The sequence below is a fragment of the Ptychodera flava genome, unplaced genomic scaffold (assembly GCF_041260155.1).
Source record: "Ptychodera flava strain L36383 unplaced genomic scaffold, AS_Pfla_20210202 Scaffold_71__1_contigs__length_606264_pilon, whole genome shotgun sequence".
Lineage (NCBI taxonomy): Eukaryota > Metazoa > Hemichordata > Enteropneusta > Ptychoderidae > Ptychodera > Ptychodera flava.
In genome coordinates, this window is record NW_027248393.1 from 1 (window position 1) to 20,495 (window position 20,495).

The 20,495-nt window shown below is 40.5% G+C and overlaps 1 protein-coding gene across 1 annotated transcript in view; it reads left to right on the forward strand.

The window, feature by feature from the left end:
- The first annotated feature begins 677 nt into the window (after positions 1-677).
- Positions 678-20,495, forward strand: part of LOC139128800 (peroxidasin homolog) — a 98,712-nt gene continuing 78,894 nt past the window's right edge. The window contains 1 exon segment of the mRNA XM_070694509.1: positions 678-944. Within this exon segment, the coding sequence (XP_070550610.1) occupies positions 787-944 (158 nt within the window). The 5' untranslated portion in view covers positions 678-786.

Sequence of the window (20,495 nt, forward strand, 5' to 3'; positions counted from 1 at the left end):
GTATCACGGCTATTTCCCGGGGTGTGATATTTGCAAGTGTTGCCAGGAAAAGAGGCGTCGCTGTCATTTCCTTCCTTTCAGCTGATTCACTTTTCCGTGTCACTCCAACAACAATACCTGACGCACTGAAGTAGCCAAAGATGATGATCATAATGATAATCGTGTCGTCACAGCGACTGGACCTACTGATTTTAAGGGGAGGGGGAAGAAGGCCTCATCTGCCATGCGTACAAATACAGCTGTGTTGGTGAACGCACCTCCTTTTTTAGAAAATGTGGCATTAAAAAAAATTCTACCCACAAAGGAAGAAAGCCAGACTTGCGACTCAATAAACAGACAATGTGAACGATGCATTCATTTTACAAAGTAATTTGATAAGACTTTTTGCAAGGCATAAACGTACGTGAATGCTTCCACATTCCGTCACGATTGCGTGTCGACATGGGCCGTCCCTGGGGACAAGAAGGTCTCCCAGGGAGCACGCAAATACTCAGGTTTTTCGTTTCAAATTAGAGGTAGGACTAATTCTGTGAATGTTAAACGCGTACAAGGTTTGCTTTGGAAGTTAGAGACCAGTGAAACTATTGTAACGCGTTGTCCGCCATGCCATTGACCTGAAACATGTAAGTCCCCTGATCCCCCTGTGCAAGAGTAGTGCGTCCCAAACGTCTGGTGAATTGAAAAGTTTGGCAACTTGACCGGAGCGGAGTGGCCGGGCACTTTGTCTCGAAGAAGTGTCGTACTTTAATACAAAACTTAGCCGCTTTCCATGGAAAACTAGCCGCAATGGGGCCGAGAGGACTTCTTCTCCTAGTCTACCTGTTCATTTTGCCGACCGTCTGTCTGTCATGCCCGAGTCGCTGTCTTTGTTTTCGAACCACAGTTCGGTGTATGCATCTGATGCTGACGGAAATCCCGCGAGTTCCACCGGAGACCACTATCCTGTAAGTTTAAACCGTATAATTTTTACGTGACCATAGAAAAGTCCCTACCCGTTCTCAGATGCCCCGGCGTACAGGTATTCCCTTTGTTGTGCGTAACAAATGTTTCGAAAACATCGTACTTGTTTTGGAAGAGTTCCAAATAAAAGTGTGATGATTTCTTGACCGGAAGCCGGTCCATTTATAAACAACGCGGCTTGCCCCGCGACGTGTGATTTGAAGTGTGTTCACCTCGCTCTACGGCCCATTTACCCGAATTTTTTTGCGATAAATTTCCGCGGGCAAGCTTTCCTAACGATATGGCGATTGGTATGTGTGCTTAAACAAAGTCGTGATCTATGGACCAGTGATTCTATGAAAGGTCTGTACGATCCTTGAAACTCCTGTACAGTGGAACAAAACAGAAGGTCATGTCACGTCAGGCGGCTTGCCTTGCTTATACTTTTCGCCAAGGTCGCCGGCCCGAGCTTTACACATGCTGGCGGCCTCGCCCGATTTGTGACTGACTGAATGAAGTTTTGTCAGAGAGTGCACATTGTGTCACAGATAACTCACACCCGTAATCTCTAAGTCAAGATGCGTGGTCGCCAACTTTGCGCGCTTGCCAAGTTATTTGGTTGGACTTCAGTCTTCCGGTCAATGAAACTTTGTCCGGCGAACAGCTGCGAGGCTTTGGGCGCATCCACAGAAAGCAATGGGCATATCTCGTATCAATGTTGACAAAACCGTCGCAGAACACTTGAGCGTTTACCAAGTCAGGATTCATTTGTTTTTACCATAATAAATCTCTCAAAACCTTCTGGTCGAGTTGCGCCCAGAATGTCACCGTTTTTGATTCCAATCTTACTGGTAAATATTTAGTAAAACCTAGCTCGACATTGTGCCTGGGAGCTCTGTATATACGCGCAGCTCTGTTTATGTCGAAGCGCAGCGCCTGGAGACAACTCGGACGTTCCTCCTGTTTATCTATTAAATGACCAATGTATCGGCCTGACTCGTTCTGTATGCTAATCTTTCAAAGGAAAACAGTTATTCTCAACATTACACAAGTAGGGCATGTTGTCTCCAGGTTTTATTTGCTGTCTGCCTCCGTACCCACCTTCTTTATTCACGCTATTCAAACTGACTATGCTCAAGTACACTCTCTCTCCAGGGCCTGTACATTCACTCACGATAAATAACAATGTTGACTTCATGGCTTGCTGTTAGGGTATGCACTTTTCGCACATGGGTATTTGGAGAACTTCTCTCTAAGGTTTGTGTCGCATGCTCTTCATCTGACCGACACATCAGGTGGCAGCAAGGTTCATGAACTTTTGCTGCGACCCTTCAGATTGCTTTAACACATTTGAAGTCCACACCCTTTGTAGGCCAATGGCTGTTAAAAGTGTCCAGAACAACCTTCAGACAAAAAATCACATTGAGAAAGCCATTTTCAAGGTCAGAGTTTGACTGGCAGGTGCAAACTTTTGGCCCCCTGTCAACCCCACAACTGAAACCAAGAAGTGACAACAACCAAATCTGTCCAAATTATTTGTGTATGTTTATAGAATAAACATTGGAAATTTTCCAGTTGGCACCCGAAACCACAAGCCTGTGACATTTTATAGAAGCCATTTACCTCCTGGCACCCCTGACTGACAGGGCACGGCCACAAACAAGTTATTTTGAGATGGCTGTTTCAACAACTCTCCAAATCCAGGAAGCAGTTCTAATTATTGTGCAAATTGAGTGACCCACGGGGTAAAAACTTTGGATGAGTTAAAAGGCCATAGAAGTTGCTAATCAAAGTTTTCGTTCCACTCAGAGCAGACAATGGTCCAAATCCAGCTGAAGCATCCTAGGTATTCCCAGGCAAACACATTCCTTTTCACTTGAGATTTTTATGCAAAATATTTCCTGTCCGCGATGTCTTCCATTAAAACAACAACACACACACATAGTACCCTGTCGACTTTATACAAGTATGTAATACATATATATAAGTACATTTTATGTGTATGTGTGAAACTCTAGTAATAGGTACCAAACATACTTGATGTGTTCTCATATTTATTGTATATATATATATATATATATATATATATATATATATATATATATATATATATATATATATATATATATATATATATATATAATAATATATATATATATATATAACCGTGGATGAAACAGCCTCAAAATGTAAATTTCCATTCCTTTTATAAACTTTTAAGCTGATTCCCCAAAAAATTTCATGCAGGGTTAAAAATGGGTCAAACTGTCCACCATACATTATAGTGTAAGGTACATTTTGTGCCTCTTTCTGGCTTTTGAGGTACCATCCACCAATGCTCCCCAAACTTTTGAAATAAATGAAAAATTAATCTGGAATTGCGTGGCTTCAAACGCTCAGAACTGCGAGTTCAGTCTTTGCATGACTGACATATAACCTTTGATGAGTAGCACTAATTTAGCTATGCTCTTTTCTCATAAGAGGCTGTTTTGACTGGGTAGGGGCTTTTATTTAATCCGCAGGAGATAGAATCTTTGCAAAAGGGAGATTGGGAAAGCTGCTATAATTCAATCATGGGATATACAGCATGAATTGACTGTCAGTTCCCCAACAATTGCAGGATAAGATAGGTAAACACAGTGGAAAATCTTGTTTACTCTCAGTAATCTGCACTTTCATTCCGGGATTTATGCCGGTATGGGCAAACACACCATTGAAACTCCACATGGAGTTTTCCTTGACATTGTCTGCTTAGAATTCTCTGCACAGCCCACCAAACAGTTACAAATTTCCTGCAGTTGACAAGTGCCAATAATTTTCAAGAGGGGAATTTGTTTTCCATTCACTTTCCCTGCAAAGAGGTAATCTCTCTTTTGACTGGAAAGCAAAATACAGGGATAATCACCCGTAATCAGATTGTGTGTGAATATAACAGGACTTGAAAGCGTCGCCTTTGTAGTGTGTGGTACCCATGTAATTGGTAGACATGTTTGCAGGTGTTTGTAGGAAGGCTGGTAACATTGCCCAAAGACCAAGAGCAAACTTTTGTCCATTATTATCTGTTCTAAATACCAGCGTCTCCATGGTAATAAGTGTATATGCTTTTGTTTCTTTGTTGTATGCCTACTGCAGACACTTCTAATAGCTCCTCGTTTGCTTATGTCGTATGGAGTTCACCAGCTCTGAGGAAAGCTGTGCTCAATCATCTGTTGCGTTTTGGCCTTGCATGTTTTCACCTTGCGATATAGCAGAATGTGTTCCAAGGGTAATGCAATCAGTCATCTACAGTACTGTAGGGTACTGTACATTGATCCCACAACAGTCTAAGCACATGTAAATGTATAAGTGTTCCCATCAGTTACCAAATCAGGGCTGGCACTGCACAGGTCTAATTTTTAGGCCGGCGCAAAATGACGGATGTGAACGTGTGATGACAGACTAGTGTGGTCCTGGTTTCAAGAGTGGTTTATCTTTGGTGCATATCTGAGTCTGACTAAATTTGCATGTGTGAACGGACGAAATGACCTGGTCCCCGTTGATGTGCCCTCACAGTTGATTTTGGCAAGGCCTCGTACTGCACTTGTTATTTCTGCACCACTGACATACCTGATACTGTCCGGTACCTACCGTTCAGGAGATGTTGAAGTTGTCTCTGATTGGCAAAATGGCAATTTGTGGTCATATTAGCCCTACTTGTGTTTAAAAACCATGAGACACACATGGATGTTACAAACATCACGCCATCATTTAAACCTGTGATTTTGAACTTTGACAGGTCAAAGGTCACAATGGGCTAAATTTATGCGGGGCCCTCCATTTTTAAATTGCAATCAACTGCTTGGCTTGAATTATTTAGTCAGACTATAACTGAAACTGTAATGCTGTGAACATAGGCTGAACCAAAATACCGAAATTTAAGGGGCTGCGAATAATTAAAACACGCACACAGCAAACGCAACTTCTACTTCTACGTTTAGGGTGGTTAAGGGGTTTGACGATTACCATTCGCAAAAAGCGCACTCCATGTTTTTATATCGTGACATTTTGCTGCATGTTTTTATGTATCGCAAAATATAGCGCTATATTGTTTGGCGTGTACCAGGCCAGTGCGTCACTGGCACTACACCATTCTTTTGGCATACATGTGGTCCAGTGCACATATAAAATAACGTAACAATCATTTTAGATACAGTATTTCAATTCATTTCATTCCATTGGTTGCGTCATTTTGGAGTTGGCACTGGACAAAGATTGATTTTAGAGGGGGTATGCCAGGGGTGGTGGAAACGTATGCGCGGGGTGGTGGGAGCCATTAGCGACGTAATCACCGATTATAGAGCTATGCTGATACGGAATGAGGCTGGGTTGGATTTTCGCACTTCCAAATTTGTTTAGGAAGGAGGGGGCCAAACCCAGTTAGTTGGACTTACCATGCGCATGCTTCAATTATCTAAGGCCCCTAAAAGGAACTGACGCCATTGTAGACTAGGTCATAACGATCACACAAGATGTCAAAATATTTACTATGACAGGTTGTGTATGGCTACACTTATATTAAAACTTGCAAAAGAAATCCAAATAGAGAGGACAGAATTACATGGGAATTTAAAGCTACATAGACCAACTTTTCAACCACCATTTCCCAAAGAGCTATCCACTAAAAGCAACATCTGTCTCATGAATGTGAAACTTTTCACCGGGAGTGTAATCAGTTCACATCTGGTATGGTTTCAGAACGATTGCTTGAAGTGTTTTTAAAATACATTTGTAATGGCGGTCATGTCATACAAACATAAATGTTCAGTGAATGGTAATTTAAATGTGTCTCAATTTGAATGCTCCTAGTTTGGGGGCCGGGGGTGGGTTGGGGAGGAGTGCAGACTAACAGGGGACTTAGACATTTAATTTCCCCAGCCGTGTCAAATTCCCCACCCACAGGTTACAAAAATATGTCAAATACCCAAGGGTTAGGGATGATAGAGGCTGTAGGTAATTTAGGACTTGATATCATTCAAAATTAGAATTACCATGGCATTGTCAAATAATCCCCTGCTGGGCAGACGTCATTCCCAGTCCCAGTATCATTTGGGATCCATTTCCCCTGCCCAGCATTCCCCGGAAAAAGTTGATAGGTGCATCGCAGATGTGTGATATAAGGTGTACATTCTTTGGAGCTAGACCAAAAGATATGCAGAGATTTGCCAATAATACAAACAACATGTTGTTTACGCTGATTTGACAGCGTAATACTGCAGGGAATTATAAGCACAAGTTCTGTTAACCGGATTAAGTGATAGCCGGATCAGAAAGAATTCCAGTGTGTTGATTAGATTGGTGAAATGGACATGTATACATATTTATTGTTGGCGATTACATCCAGCATGTATTATGTACATGTAGCTCCAGACACCTGTATGCAAAGTGTGTGACCTAGTTGTGTGAACATGTATTCACCAACGTTGTTAAGTATACTGAACAAATACTAGAAAATGGATCTATTTGAAAATTTTACAACTGGAAAGTTGAAATTAGTAATTTTATATCTGATAGTGACTTAAGGTAGAACACGCCTCGGGGACAGCTATTCGGACTCTCAAACTTGTTAAATTCTTTTCTGATCTAACACATGTGGGGGTTCATTTCGAAGCCCTTCGCGTAAGAAACACTTTCACCATCTTAGTTTTTTGAAAATAAAAAATTTTATTTTTTTCCATAGAGTTAATACAGGGATGGCGGCCATTTTGAATTTCAAATTTTTGTAAATCTTATGTACCGTAATTTGTTTCTGTAGTTCAAAAACTTGCAAGTTGACCCTGATTTCAGGTTGTTATTCTTGATTTGAAAGCGAATGGTTGTAAGATTCCTTGAGGAAAATTTGAGTGAAAGTTAAAGTTTTTTACTTTCGAGGCGCATACTACCTTAAATATAGGGGCATATTTCTTGATATGGCACACCTTCTGTGTGTGGAGAATTTACCTATCTAATTCACACTGGATAAACATTTGTTTTCCATCAAATTGTAAATCTGTCCAACAATATCCTGAAATGTGTAGTCTCGTCAGGAGTATGCCTCTTTAACAGAGCGTGTTATTTATTTGTCCAATAAAGCAAGTTGACAAAGTCTTTGATAAAACAGAGGAAAACTATAGCCTGGAGCCATGACAATTGTCAATATTGTCAACAAGAACTGCTCAGAGAACCAGGGATTTTGGAGTGCAGCTGTAAGTGTACACATGAATCTGGTGTCAAATGAAGGCCCTCTCTGTATCATCAGATTTTGTACCTATTAAAGTTTAAACAGGAAATTTACTTAGCAGATAAAAAATTCAATCAGAGAGAACAAAAGATTGACTTAACTCTTCACACACCCACTCAGCATCTCATGGAAAGGACCAGGGGTTTAGAAGGACACCATTAAGTTGCAACTGTGCACCATTATGCATAATGTTCAATGTCAGTCTGGTAAAGTATAATTTTTATCAGATCTGAATCCAAAACATGCCTTTAGCACCAATTGTCAATTGATACAAGTAGTTCAGTGGATTACATTGGATGCACTGATCAACTGAGTGCCAAGCAACAAACTGAATATTACTTCCAAGCTGGTAGCAAAACGATAATGTACATGTAATATGTCACACAACCCGACGGGGTTATTGAAGGTCAATCCTTGGCACTCTGATTACAGCATAGACAGTAGAAGCGAGATCTCATCCTACTACTACTGTTTGTGATTGCAGGCACAGAGGCCCTTACGTGTACCTCTCATGTGGAATACAACAGTTTTATTTGTGCTGCAAATAAACTATTCATGCAGTTGTATAAATCTCCCCTGACTTGATTTCAAGTACCAATACTAAGGGTCAGCTGCACTGACCAGGATGGCAAATATCTGTCCGTAATATTTCCCTTTTCTCAGGGTCAAATGACATCAGTACCTGTACATGTATGTGGTTCAAACCAAACCACTCACAACATAGTTCAACCGCAAAATGACTATTACTGTACAGACAGGGTGCCAATCCTGCGTAGTGTTTTATTACTACCTGGTAGTAATTGCTGTAACATTTAATAATATTTTCCGTTTTGTTTTGTGTCATAAAGCAATTACATTTCTGATCATGCTCCCTGTTTTTGGTAAAACTGTAGTTATTTGGTTGTTACAGTATTTTTGAAAACTTTGACCGGAAAATTATTTTGACATGTATGGTCGATTCATCGCTAATGAAAGGAAAACAAACCACAGGGAACTTAGTAATCTTGTTGTTGTTGTTGTTGTTGTTAATTGTTGTTGTTATTGTTGTTGTTGTTGATGGTGGTGGTGATGATGATGATGACGATAATAAAAAAGTATTAAAAAACAATGTCTCATTCCTTGCTGTTGTTTGTCGATGTTGTAGATAATTGTAAAAAAAAACTGTAATCGTGATCAAAAGACGACGTAGGTCGCCTAACGTCACTCCCGTCCTAATATACAACCAAGGGTGGAATCGAGATGCCCCTGATCAAGGCTCATCAGCCACCTTCAAGGCCCAGAAAAACACCCCATTCACGAGCGATCGATTGAAATGTGCTATCATAGGCACTGAAATTTATCTCACTGACCTAATTTGGGCTTCACTTGAACTACCGACCTGCAAACGAGTGGAAAAACGGCGATTTCCAAGTCGTACCCGGTCAAAATCGATCACATTTGAACTTCCCGGTCGATGGTGACGGCGCTTTCGTCACTGGGCATTTAAATTGACCAATTGGGGGCCCTGTAAAGGCTGCTTCGGCCAGCTCTCATTACCAATACATGAGGAGGCTTGTCCCAACGCAAAATTTCACTACAGTTTAAACTTCGCGGTCTCAACTTCATTCAATTTCTATTCTTGTAGAATAATACTTATATATGGATACCAATGACAAATCAACCCGTCATTTACTGTAAACTATCACCTGGAATACTCATTCACAACGACAATGTACACTCGCTCAAGTACGAGCCCGGATGTTGATTACGCTTGTATCCTTGTAACGGGGGAAAGTCAAATACACGAAGTGTACGCTCTAACTATCGACAGTATATCCTGACGTAAAATGGCAGATTTCCTGACAAAGAGTTGGAAAGTCTCCGTTTATGTGCATGACTATGAAGGTTTTTCTACGTTTTTTCGCGTACTTTTGAACGTTACACGTACGCGTACGAGCAGGGAGTATTGAAACATAAACAATCGGCTGGCCGAAGCAGCCTTTACAGGGCCCCCAATTGGTCAATTTAAATGCCAAGTGACGAAAGCGCCGTCACCATCGACCGGAAGTTCAAATGTGATCGATTTGACCGGGTACGACTTGGAAATCGCCGTTTTTCCACTCGTTTGCAGGTCGGTAGTTCAAGTGAAGCCCAAATTAGGTCAGTGAGATAAATTTCAGTGCCTATGATAGCACATTTCAATCGATCGCTCGTGAATGGGGTGTTTTTCTGGGCCTTGAAGGTGGCTGATGAGCCTTGATCAGGGGCATCTCGATTCCAGCCTTGGTTGTATAATAGGATGGGAGTGACGTTGGGCGACCTACGTCATTTTTTGGTCATGATTACAGTTTTCTTTTACAATTGTCTACAACATCGACAAACAACAGCAAGGAATGACACATTGTTTTTTAATATTTTTTATTATCGTCAACATCATCATCACCACCATCATCAACAACAACAACAACAACAACAACAACAACAAGATTACTAAGTTCCCTGTGAACAAACTTGTGTTTTGTGCACAAAAGTGGTGATGCATGGTCTGGGGGATGTTTTTTCAAGTCATCACAAGAATGGTGCTAAATCCGTCCTTTCACCCTTCCGCATTCTTTCACTCCCTTGTTCTGATATATGATTCAATTGCAAGTTCAAATCCCATGTGTGCACACTCCGCCATTCCAGTACAGAGAATTACCCAATGGAATCATTCATGGAAATAACAGTATCAACATGAATGCTTGAAAGGCACAGTTGATCTCCCCCAGCAGGCAAATCCCTCTTTTCTCCCCCCTTGCATTCCTTACCTCCCCTCCTCTTTCTGCCGTTTGATTCCGGTGCAAGTTCAAACCCCTTGTGTGCACACTTGCTACTCGTGTGTGTGGAGACTTACTTGCGGAATCTCTTTAGAAGATAACAGTATCGACAAATACTACATTGATGGCGTGAAAGGCAATGTGAATCTCCCCCTAGCTTACCAGAATCACAGATAAAGGATTGTCAGACGTCCTCTGTCTAGTATGAATCCGTTGCTTTTTTTAGTCAGGCAGAGAAAATCGGAGTCTTTGCATGTGTTTAGTGGGTCAATTGATCACCGGGACAAATACAGTGGACAGGCTGAAAGTCGTCTGTCTCTTTTAATCTTGCAAAATATGTTACGGTTTGAAACATCAACTGGACTATTATTTGGCTCTGAATGCTATTTATAGGTATTGCTCAATGTATAGTGTTGTCAATACCGTTTTTCATGGCATAAGGTGCTTTTCCTGCCATGGGACTGGAAAAGAATTTCTTTCCAGAAAAGGAGACTAGGTTTGTGGAATAAGGCACCTGCTCATTCTTCTGTGCATAAACTACAGATTAACGATGGCCTTTTTAAAGTGGCGGGTTAGTTATAACCCTTTGAGTGCTCTAATCTTTCCAAGCAAAATTTATGTGCAACATTTTACAAATTTTTCCAAATTTTTCTGTATATTTTTCATAATTTTGGACCAACTAAATATCACATTTCATTGGCTACAGCTTTTGATCAAAATTTTAGCAAAAATCAGAAAAAATTAAGTGGGGTGTATTGTAATTTGTATATATGCAACAAAAGTTGACTTTCGCGCTCAAAGGGTTAAAGACCCATCATGGTGTATCTTTTACATTTTTCCATCAATGAGATGGTTTGAAATCAAATACAACTTATCTGAAACTGCTTACCAAAGTGTGAACACAGAATATTTTTCAAACATTAGCAACAAATGCACAACTGAAGATTTTAAGAACCAAATAATAAGTATATGTGTAGAGTTTTATCGACCAAATCTGTCACCCAGGACTGAAATAGTGACATTTTCAAAAACAAAATGGCTTAATAATAATAATAATAATACATGTATGATATCGTAAAAAATAAATTTCAAGCTACATGTACTGTAATTGGGCTGTGGCTTTAAAAAATTTTCAAAGGAGAACACAGGATGAATATCATCAAAATATTTTATGTTAACAACTAATGGGTGAATGATAGAGAGGCTGCTGAATAAAGGAGGAATACACTGTACATAAACTGGTATAATCTGCTAAATGTGAAACATGAATACCTTTTGTATATGTGTTTCAATGGTACTAAACGAGAAGGAAAGGTTGAATTTCTCAAAAGTGATGCTGTCATTTGACAAATTTTCATCCCCATTTTCAGGTAGAGAGGTCCTGCTTTGCCATAGAAAAGTGATAGGACTGTACCACTATCTGGTGGTGGAAGGGTTTGGCCTGTTCACCCTCAAACTTCCCAATGGGTTGGGCAAAACCATGACAGTTGAAGGGTTTAACTTGAAATAGCATACTGTACCCCGTGAAAGAATGAAAATCCTCTTATGGTACCTGAAACTGGGAAAAGTTATTTCCGGCGTACGAGGCAGCGTGTTCATTTTTAGCCGGATGCCGGCCAAATTGACCGGCTACTTTCGTATTTTGGCCGGCTACTTTTCAACACTGTTTCGCTCTCTGGCCCGGAAATTCTGGTTTTGATAACAATAATTAGATTTTTGGTGGTCTTGCAAGCCGCAGATAATATTTCAGAAGTGCCGATGTGGCTATATGTAGTCTAGCAATTTACGCGGTGAACTTGTTGCTATCACTGTAGTACCGCAATCAGCGAACGTGTTGTACTGTACACCGTGACTAGGAATCGCTCTCGAGGTCAACCTCGCTCGCCCGATCACAGCCCGAATTATTCCGACGTTCACATCGGGTATAGCCGAAAATTGGACTAACATACAATTACGTTATGCCCGCGAATAGCCGACCATTTCCGAATGAAGCCGACTTTTGTTTCGCTCAAACCCGGAAGAGAAAGTCGACGCTCGAGAGCTTTGGTTTTCTGCGTAAGAGTAGGGCCTAGTGTGGTGGGTTTGGTAGGTTTTGATCAAATCTAAAGCGACCACAAGTTACTGAGTCTCATTTTTCATACTTTCGAAACGCCACGTCAATCTATCCATGGTCGATCACGATGTCAACTCAAGTCCACAGGCGTACGGAATGTTTCCTAGATCGTCGTCGGATGGGAAGTGACGGACACTGCATGCACCGTGAGGCCGAAGGCCGAACCTCGGTACTGTATAACAATACCAAGGTATGACGCGGAAAAATCGACCGGTGGTCCGAAACAAACGAAATAAAGCATCTACCTCAAAAAAATTACATCGACCGGTCGGAAATACCTTCAAACTTTCAAATCTTACTCTGGTTACAGCATTTCTTTCAAATCTGCCAGTTATGGGCGATAATTAACTGTCCGGCGAGTACTCGCACTTGCATTGCCACTTCGCCATTTTGAATAGCTTTTTTACTCCCGAAAGCCTTTGCAAGTGGACGAGTGACCCTGTGAAGAGTTTGTTTACAAATGTCAGATGGCGGGATTCACAAGCATAAACTTTCCCATCGTTTACGTTGATTGCCTTGTTGCCAGATAGCTGAAGTTGTATTCACTGACAGTATAAAATTTACCTAACGGTTAACGGTTGAATTTAGCGGGTGTGGGGTCACGGGGTCACTCGTCCACTTGCAAAGGCTTTCGGGAGTAAAAAAGCTATTCAAAATGGCGAAGTGGCAATGCAAGTGCGAGTACTCGCCGGACAGTTAATTATCGCCCATAACTGGCAGATTTGAAAGAAATGCTGTAACCAGAGTAAAGATTTGAAAGTTTGAAGGTATTTCCGACCGGTCGATGTAATTTTTTTGAGGTAGATGCTTTATTTCGTTTGTTTCGGGCCACCGGTCGATTTTTCCGCGTCATACCTTGGTATGTTATACAGTACCGAGGTTCGGCCTTCGGCCTCAGGGTGCATGCAGTGTCCGTCACTTCCCATCCGACGACGATCTAGGAAACATTCCGTACGCCTGTGCTCAAGTCGATCGACATCGCGTTTTGTGGAGGGGCCGTGGTTGTGTGCATCGCGGAAGAGAAAGTCGACGCTCGAAAACTTTGATTTTCTGACTTTGTCTGTTTGGGAGGTTAAGATCAAATCTAAATAAACAAAAAATTACTTGGTCTCACTTTTCGTACTTTTGAAACGCTACGTCGATCACAGTGTCAAATTTCAGGTCGACCGATATCGCGTTGTGTACTGTGTTACAATTGACTACCGGTGCTTTGTACAGGCTGGCGTTCAGTGTCGTTAGTTTGAGGTTTTATCAAACATGAAGACTGAAATTTAGCTTTCATTTTCAATTATATTCAACATCAGCAAAAAAATCAATAATCAGCTCGCGGATTCGTATTTTATTGTGAAATTAGTACAGTGAATTAAAATCACTGAAAATTGTGTTCCTATAATTCATTGAATTGAATAAACTCTTTGATTTTACTGTATCTTCAATCAAGTTTATTTAAATCAGTAAAACACTTTGTGCAGCCAGGCTGGTCAGGATTCTAGCGGATCGTTTTCTGGGTTGTGAAAACCCCTATTCTATGATGTATTTCAAAATGTTTGTTCAAGTCATGAGCTAAACATAATTCTACACAACAGTCTGGTGAAATTTTGCTATTATCCATGTCAACTGAATGCAGTTGACAGGCCCGAGTGATATCAACTTAATTTTTCTGACTTTTTTAAACTTTATCCCTTGAAAACATGTTGTAATTGGCAATGATAATGATTATTCTGTATGCTGAAATGGTCTTACATACTGTACAAGAATGCATAAAATTACTCCAAAATGTCTTCAAAATTTAAAAATTTCTTGCCCACACACAGGGACATGGACCCCGTCCCTGAAACCCTCTCCCCCTTTGTGTATGTTGAAATAGCCTTTTATACACTTGTATAAGAATGCATGAAATTGCTCAGAAATGTCTTCAAATTTAAAATAATCCTTAACACTCTCATGCTGAAATGGTCTTTCCGTACAGTACAATAATGCATGAAATTACTCCAAAATGCCTTCAAATTTTAAAATTTCTTGCACACAGGAAACCCTCCCCCTGTGTGTATGTTGGAATAGCCTTTTATACACTGTATAAGAATGCATGAAATTGCTCAGAACTGTCTCCCCCGCCCGCCCAGGGATTCTGGTTGCACACAGAAGCTAACCGCCTACTTTACTGAATTTTCCGCCTACTTCAAAAATTTTTGAGAACCCTGCGAGGGAAAGATAAACTGTGTTAGCGCTGGGTTTGGAAAGCTGTTAGCCACTGTGGCGAATAGTTTCAAATTTTATTAGCCACAGACAAATTTTATTAGCCACACATTTTTACGAAAACAAAGCTTTCTATAATGCTATAATCTCCAATGTCGGTTGCATGCACAAGAATAAACTATCAACACATCAACCTTGTATCCAGTTGTCTTCATTTTAACACTGAAAATTGCTTGATTCTGGACCCCGATGCAAATCGACAGCAGCACGCAACATTGAGACCACGATTAAAATGAACTGCAACACGGAAGGTTGGGACCGCGATGCAAATCAACAGCATGACAGTAACACTGACGTTCGGACTGCGATTAAAATAGAAGTTTGGTTACACGGAATTACTTTCCATCAGTACACGTAGCGTCTTTGTCACGTCATACAAGACGTCTCGTAAATGTGGCACAGACGTTCGAACGTCATCAAACGACACTCCTACATGTAGTCTTAATTACGTGTAGTAATTTTTAGATTTTCTTGGTAATTTGCGGGAATTTAGACAGGAAATCTCGTTAAGTAGGCCTACTAGTAAATTAGCAAACGTCTTTGATATCAGAAAATCCGTAGAGTTCACCTGAACAAGACGTACGTGCTATGATTTCCTGACATAAATGAACTGTTGTCTAATTCAACTTTCTACCTGAAGCTGTCAAAAGATTTCCGTAAACCACATAAATAACTGTATTAGGCCTACAGAAAATCGGTAAATTTAATGCGAGGATACAACGAGCTTGAATAGTCCTCACGTAGAGAAATTAATTATTTCTTAAAACTTAGACGAATTTCGTATGTTTCTGAAAAAATAATACGGCAAAATCAACCCAAAAAATCACAACTGATCATGGATACGCGTACGCCACTGTGTGCGTTCAGAGTACACGTAATTAGATTGTAACCTCTCTAATGAACAACAACACGGAACGTCGTGACCGCGATGCAAATCGACAACAACACGGAATGCGTCGCTGGGATGGCGATTTTTATGAACATCAATACGGGACCATGAGGACCGCGATGCAAATCGACCACCATTAAAATAAGACCTCGATTAAAATGCGCAACACGGAACGTCCAGACCACGATGCAATAAATTTCAACACCGAACGTTGTGACCACGATTAAAATGCGTATATCTGCTGTAGCAAGAGTTTCAATTCTCGCGAGTGTTCGCTTTGCTTGCTGTACACTAGACAAAATGACGTCAAATTTATCGCGAGACAAGGGCTCGATTGCGTCTGCCTGCATTTTCAATTCTCGCGATAGTCATTATGTGCATGCTGTTACACTATACAAATTGACGTCAAATCTCTCGCGAGACTTGGCTCGATTGCAATTGCGTACGTCGGAGAGATCAATACGGAAGTAGATATAGTTTTTTCGCGAATCGCCGAAAGAGAAGCGCAGATCAACAAAAGACTTAAAAACCCCACGTTTTTGCTTATTTTGCGGAATTTTTTCAACAAAAATCACTTTCGCCAATGTGGCGAATTAGGATCGATTTTTCTTCGCCACTGCTGATTTCCATTCGCATTTGCGAACGTGGCGAATGGGCAGCGCGAACACAGACAATGTCGCTATGTGATCCTCTATGCTACATTGACAGGACACTGGATAAAGTTCTGTTTATTCGTAATGCAAAACTTTCCTGAAATGAGTTCAGAAATTTCCGATGTTAGACAACCTCAATGGCTGCAACGCCATCACAAGTGTCATAGTTCAAATTCTTTCTCATTTTCAAATCTACGGTCACTTACTTCCACAGTTTGACTGCACACTTGTCAATCAGATGTGGGGGGGGGGGGGAGTGTGAAGAGGGGGGTGGTACATAGATGTTGTGCGTCATGTTTGCCAACAGTGAAGTATGGCTAAGTGCAAGCACATTGAAACAATGACTATTGCACATCTATGGTTGACTTTTCACATGCAACAACACTTAAAACGAAAATCTTACAGCTCTGCTCATCACACCTGACGGTGACCAGTGAATCATGCTTTCACCACAACATGTAGAGTACAGTTTGGAAGTACATGTGTACTGTAGTTTTCATAGGGATTCGATTTCACTAATTTGATGTCTGAGACATTTTCACCTTATTCACTGAATTTCCAGGTATTAAAAGAATATAGTGTCATGGATTTAGTGGATTTCATTGATCATGAAAAAAAATTAATTCCCAGCGGAAGATTAATGCTTCGGCTGTCTTAGCTAATCGTCTGCAATATCTCTATATCCTGCTAATTTGCTGGAAGACTTTTGTAACCATTTCACAGTTCACTTCTCTGATGAAGTTCTCAGGTTTATTCTGGAATGAGTTTTTCCCGCATTTGCAAGGGAAAATGCGGATAGAGAGGGATAGAGCTTGTCTTGTGTGATTTTCTTTCTGGTGTTTATCCCGTAAAATCTTATTACACACATTCCACAACATTATCACCAATGAAACCCAACAAAAATCTAAAGTCTTTAACATGGACTGTATGTTTTCGATGTACACATTGGCTGTCCTTTGCCTGAAAGCCCTAGCAACCAGCATTGTTATTGTTTTCCATTGCCTTAGTCATTCCTAAGGATAACCCTCTTTTTTCAGTTAGGGAAATAAAGACAACTCAAAAACGGAGCTTAGCTCTCTTAGTCCCAGTGGAGTCAGGAAATTTCCATTTACCTAGCACTTTTGACTAATTACTGGTGTACATGCAGCAGTACCAGAAAAGCTGGTACTGTCGTAGCTGGCAACTGGCACAAACATACACTTACAGTACCAGAAATTTGTAATTTTACCAATCATTCATAATCTCTTGTACGCAACTCTTCATTCTCTACATTTGAGCTACGTGGGCAGTAACTTTTGATATATTTTCAAGTATATTTCTTCCAGACTTTGTGAATTACACTTTCTTTTGTCTCCTTCCCGAATAATGTCAAAATGTCTGGCTTTCAACTTGTTGGCACAGCTTGTGTGTGTAATGCTCTATATTATTGGAGACATTTGAATTTCAGTATGGACAAGAATTTGGTCGTCTTTCGTCAACAACATCGCATGTTTCGTTCTCAATGTAATTTCTTGGGAAGGTTAATAGTTCTGCGCATTTTGACATGCCACGTGGCTAGAAAGATATGGAAACGAACAGGACTTGTTTCATAATTACAAATTGAAAGTTGCAGCCCGTGTCTTTTTAAAATAAGTAAACTGTATGCACCCTAGCACATGAACATGTACATGTACTTTATACAACTTTCTTAATTAATTAAACTACTGGTAAGTTGGCTAACTTTGTAGGACATGCTGAAATATGAGGCCAGTTTTGAAATACATATTCCATTGTGTTATGTACCACAGAGCAGTAGTCTACGCATATCAAACATATTTCAATATTTAACACAACTTGAATAGATGAACAGTGGGAATGTCTGTGTAAGGCAAGCTTTTAACCTTATTTGCTTTTTTGAACATAACAATAAACAATGTCACACAGTTTCGACAAAGTCATCTGAACAATTGATGTACTAATTGGACAAAAAACAATAGTGTTCGGAACAATGGGTATGGTATGGCGATAAAATAATTAGGAATTCTTAAAATCTGTCCAGACCATCAAAGGGATGGTGTCTATAACCTCTTTCACACAGGAAAATTTGGCCAAAGCCGAATAGGTCTGACTTAGCACTGGCCAAAGGATCCAATTCAGTTTCTGTTCAGACATGATCGCAACGGGAAAATGCGCTGATGCAACTTTAGCTCTCTGTGACCTCTTGACCTTTCAAAAGTTCAAAATGGCAGGCATAGATTTGTACCAGTTATGTTTTTCGTATGTATTTTATGTTCATATGACCACCACTGACTACTGAACCATCAGAGACAAGTCTTCAGCATACCTTTGCTGGGTGTACAGGCCAGAATCAGATATGTCAGCGGTGGAGAAATAATCAGTGTGCTGCATGGTGTTTCTAACAACGTTGTTAAGGTAGAACGCACCTCGGGGACAGAAATTCGGGCCTTCAAATTTTATCAATTTTCTTCTGACCTACCACTTGTGGGGGCTCATTTTGAAGTGCTCAGCAAAAGAAAAGTTTTCATGGTCTTAGTTTTTCGAAAATCGAAAATTTTATTTTTTCCCTAGAGTGACACAGCGATGGCGGCCATTTTGGATGTCAAATATCGAGAAATTGCAAGTTATTTGTCTCTCTAGTACCAAAATTTGCACGGTGACCCCTGATTTTTTTTCTTGCTTTGGTAAGAGAATGGTTGAAAGTTTCTCTGAGGAAAGTTTGAGCAAAAGTTTAAGTCTTTCACTTTCGAGGTGCATATTACCTTAACATAGATGCGTATCTCAGTCGTAAAAACAAACCGGAAGACATGATGTTGTTTGTGGAATGAAACTTGGTTGGAAAATGTCACTGTTATTAAGGACCTGATTGAAAACTTCTTGAAAATGTAAACTTGATGATCAAACTTTGCTATAACCTGGGACCAGGGCTGGCGTTACAAGTCCACTCACGGAAATCTTGGCTGAATCTGATTTTGTTTGGCCTGGACCCCTCCCCCGCCCCCCCTCCCCTCCTCATCGGGACAAAATTGGTCCAACGCTTGGCTGATGCCGAGCGTTCAGATTGCCTTTGTAACACTGATGTAAAAGTTACGTTGGTGTAGCAGTGACGCAACTTTTCCTGTGTGAATAGGATACATATTACAGTTGTAATGACTCTTTGTGTTTTACCAGAATTGAGACTTCTTTAACAAAGAAGACAAAGAAAATCTATTCAGAAAAAAATTAATAAATCAGAAATTTTCAGTGCACACACCGGTCACACCACAACAAACAAAAGCAATGGTAGGGCCCGTGGGTAATTATAACATGCGCACAGTAAAAGTAACTTAGTGCCTTTCGTCTCAAACACCTCCCCTGAACGAATGTTTGGAAGTGCGAAAATTCAGTCTCATTCTGTATCAGCAGACCTACAATCGTTAATTATGCTGCTATGAAATCACTCATACGCTACCGAAATACAGCCAAACCCCCTTCCCACAGAAATTGCGTTTACTACATGCGTGTGTTTTAATTTTTATCTGTGGCCCCTTACGTGAGAATGCCTCCTCATTGGTAACCGCTTCTCAGTCTTTGAATCATCCTGCAGGAGATTGGTAGCTCATATAATGACAGAAAGAAAGAATTTTCTCAAACTGTCAAGTTATCAGTTTAAATGCCCCACTGTCACGTCCAACTGTTACATGTACAATGAGATTAGAACTTCGGGGTCATTTTGTAGTTTGCCCGTAGGCACTTACTTCTGCGAGTCATTATCTAGTCAGTAAGCCCTTACCATGTTCTATTGTCGCGATAGTATTTTCCTTGAAACATGCCATAATTTTACCTGTATACACGTACATGTGGGGTATATTTATGTTATTTTGATGTCTTTGTTTTGTTGAACAAAAGCAATGTGTGCAGATTTATCTTCATTAGCATAGAACTGTCTTGCCAACAATTTTGACTCCAAGAATTCACTTTGATTTTTCACCAACATATTATCAAAAACCCCACCATATGTAGGGCTCTGTTATGTTGTAAAGGCCATACAGTTGTATCAAGTTCTAGCCAAAGCAATTGGCAGAAAACTATGCACAATTTGCAACACGCATACGCAGTGGGTAACATTTGGCTGGGAGATGTTTTCCTTCAATTACTCTAACACCCTACTGGTGTCAGACCTCTCTGTTGTTTGCACACAGTGCTAGCTATGTTGCAAGGAAAACAATCCGGCCCTGACAGGGCATTGTTTAAATCGCATTAGTCTGTTTTCTGTGCTCACGACAATGCTGTATTGTCTGCCCCAGACTGGACCTATAGTCAGCCCAAGTCAATAACTTGTGTCAGAATCGCCACAAAGTGCCCTCCTTTTCACTTCAGAGTTGTGGTGCAACTGAATTATTTGCAGTGGAAGGTCGACCAATATTTATGCAAGATATATGGGGATAAAATTGAATAAACCCCAAGAATATTAACTTATCACAGAGTTCGCGTTTACGCAAAAATCGTGCGTATATACGCATTGAAATTGACTCTCTACGCATTTTTTCATCGTTATGCGTTTTCTATACGCAAAGGATAACACCGAAAGCACTCCCCACGACTGAGCTTAGGCGAC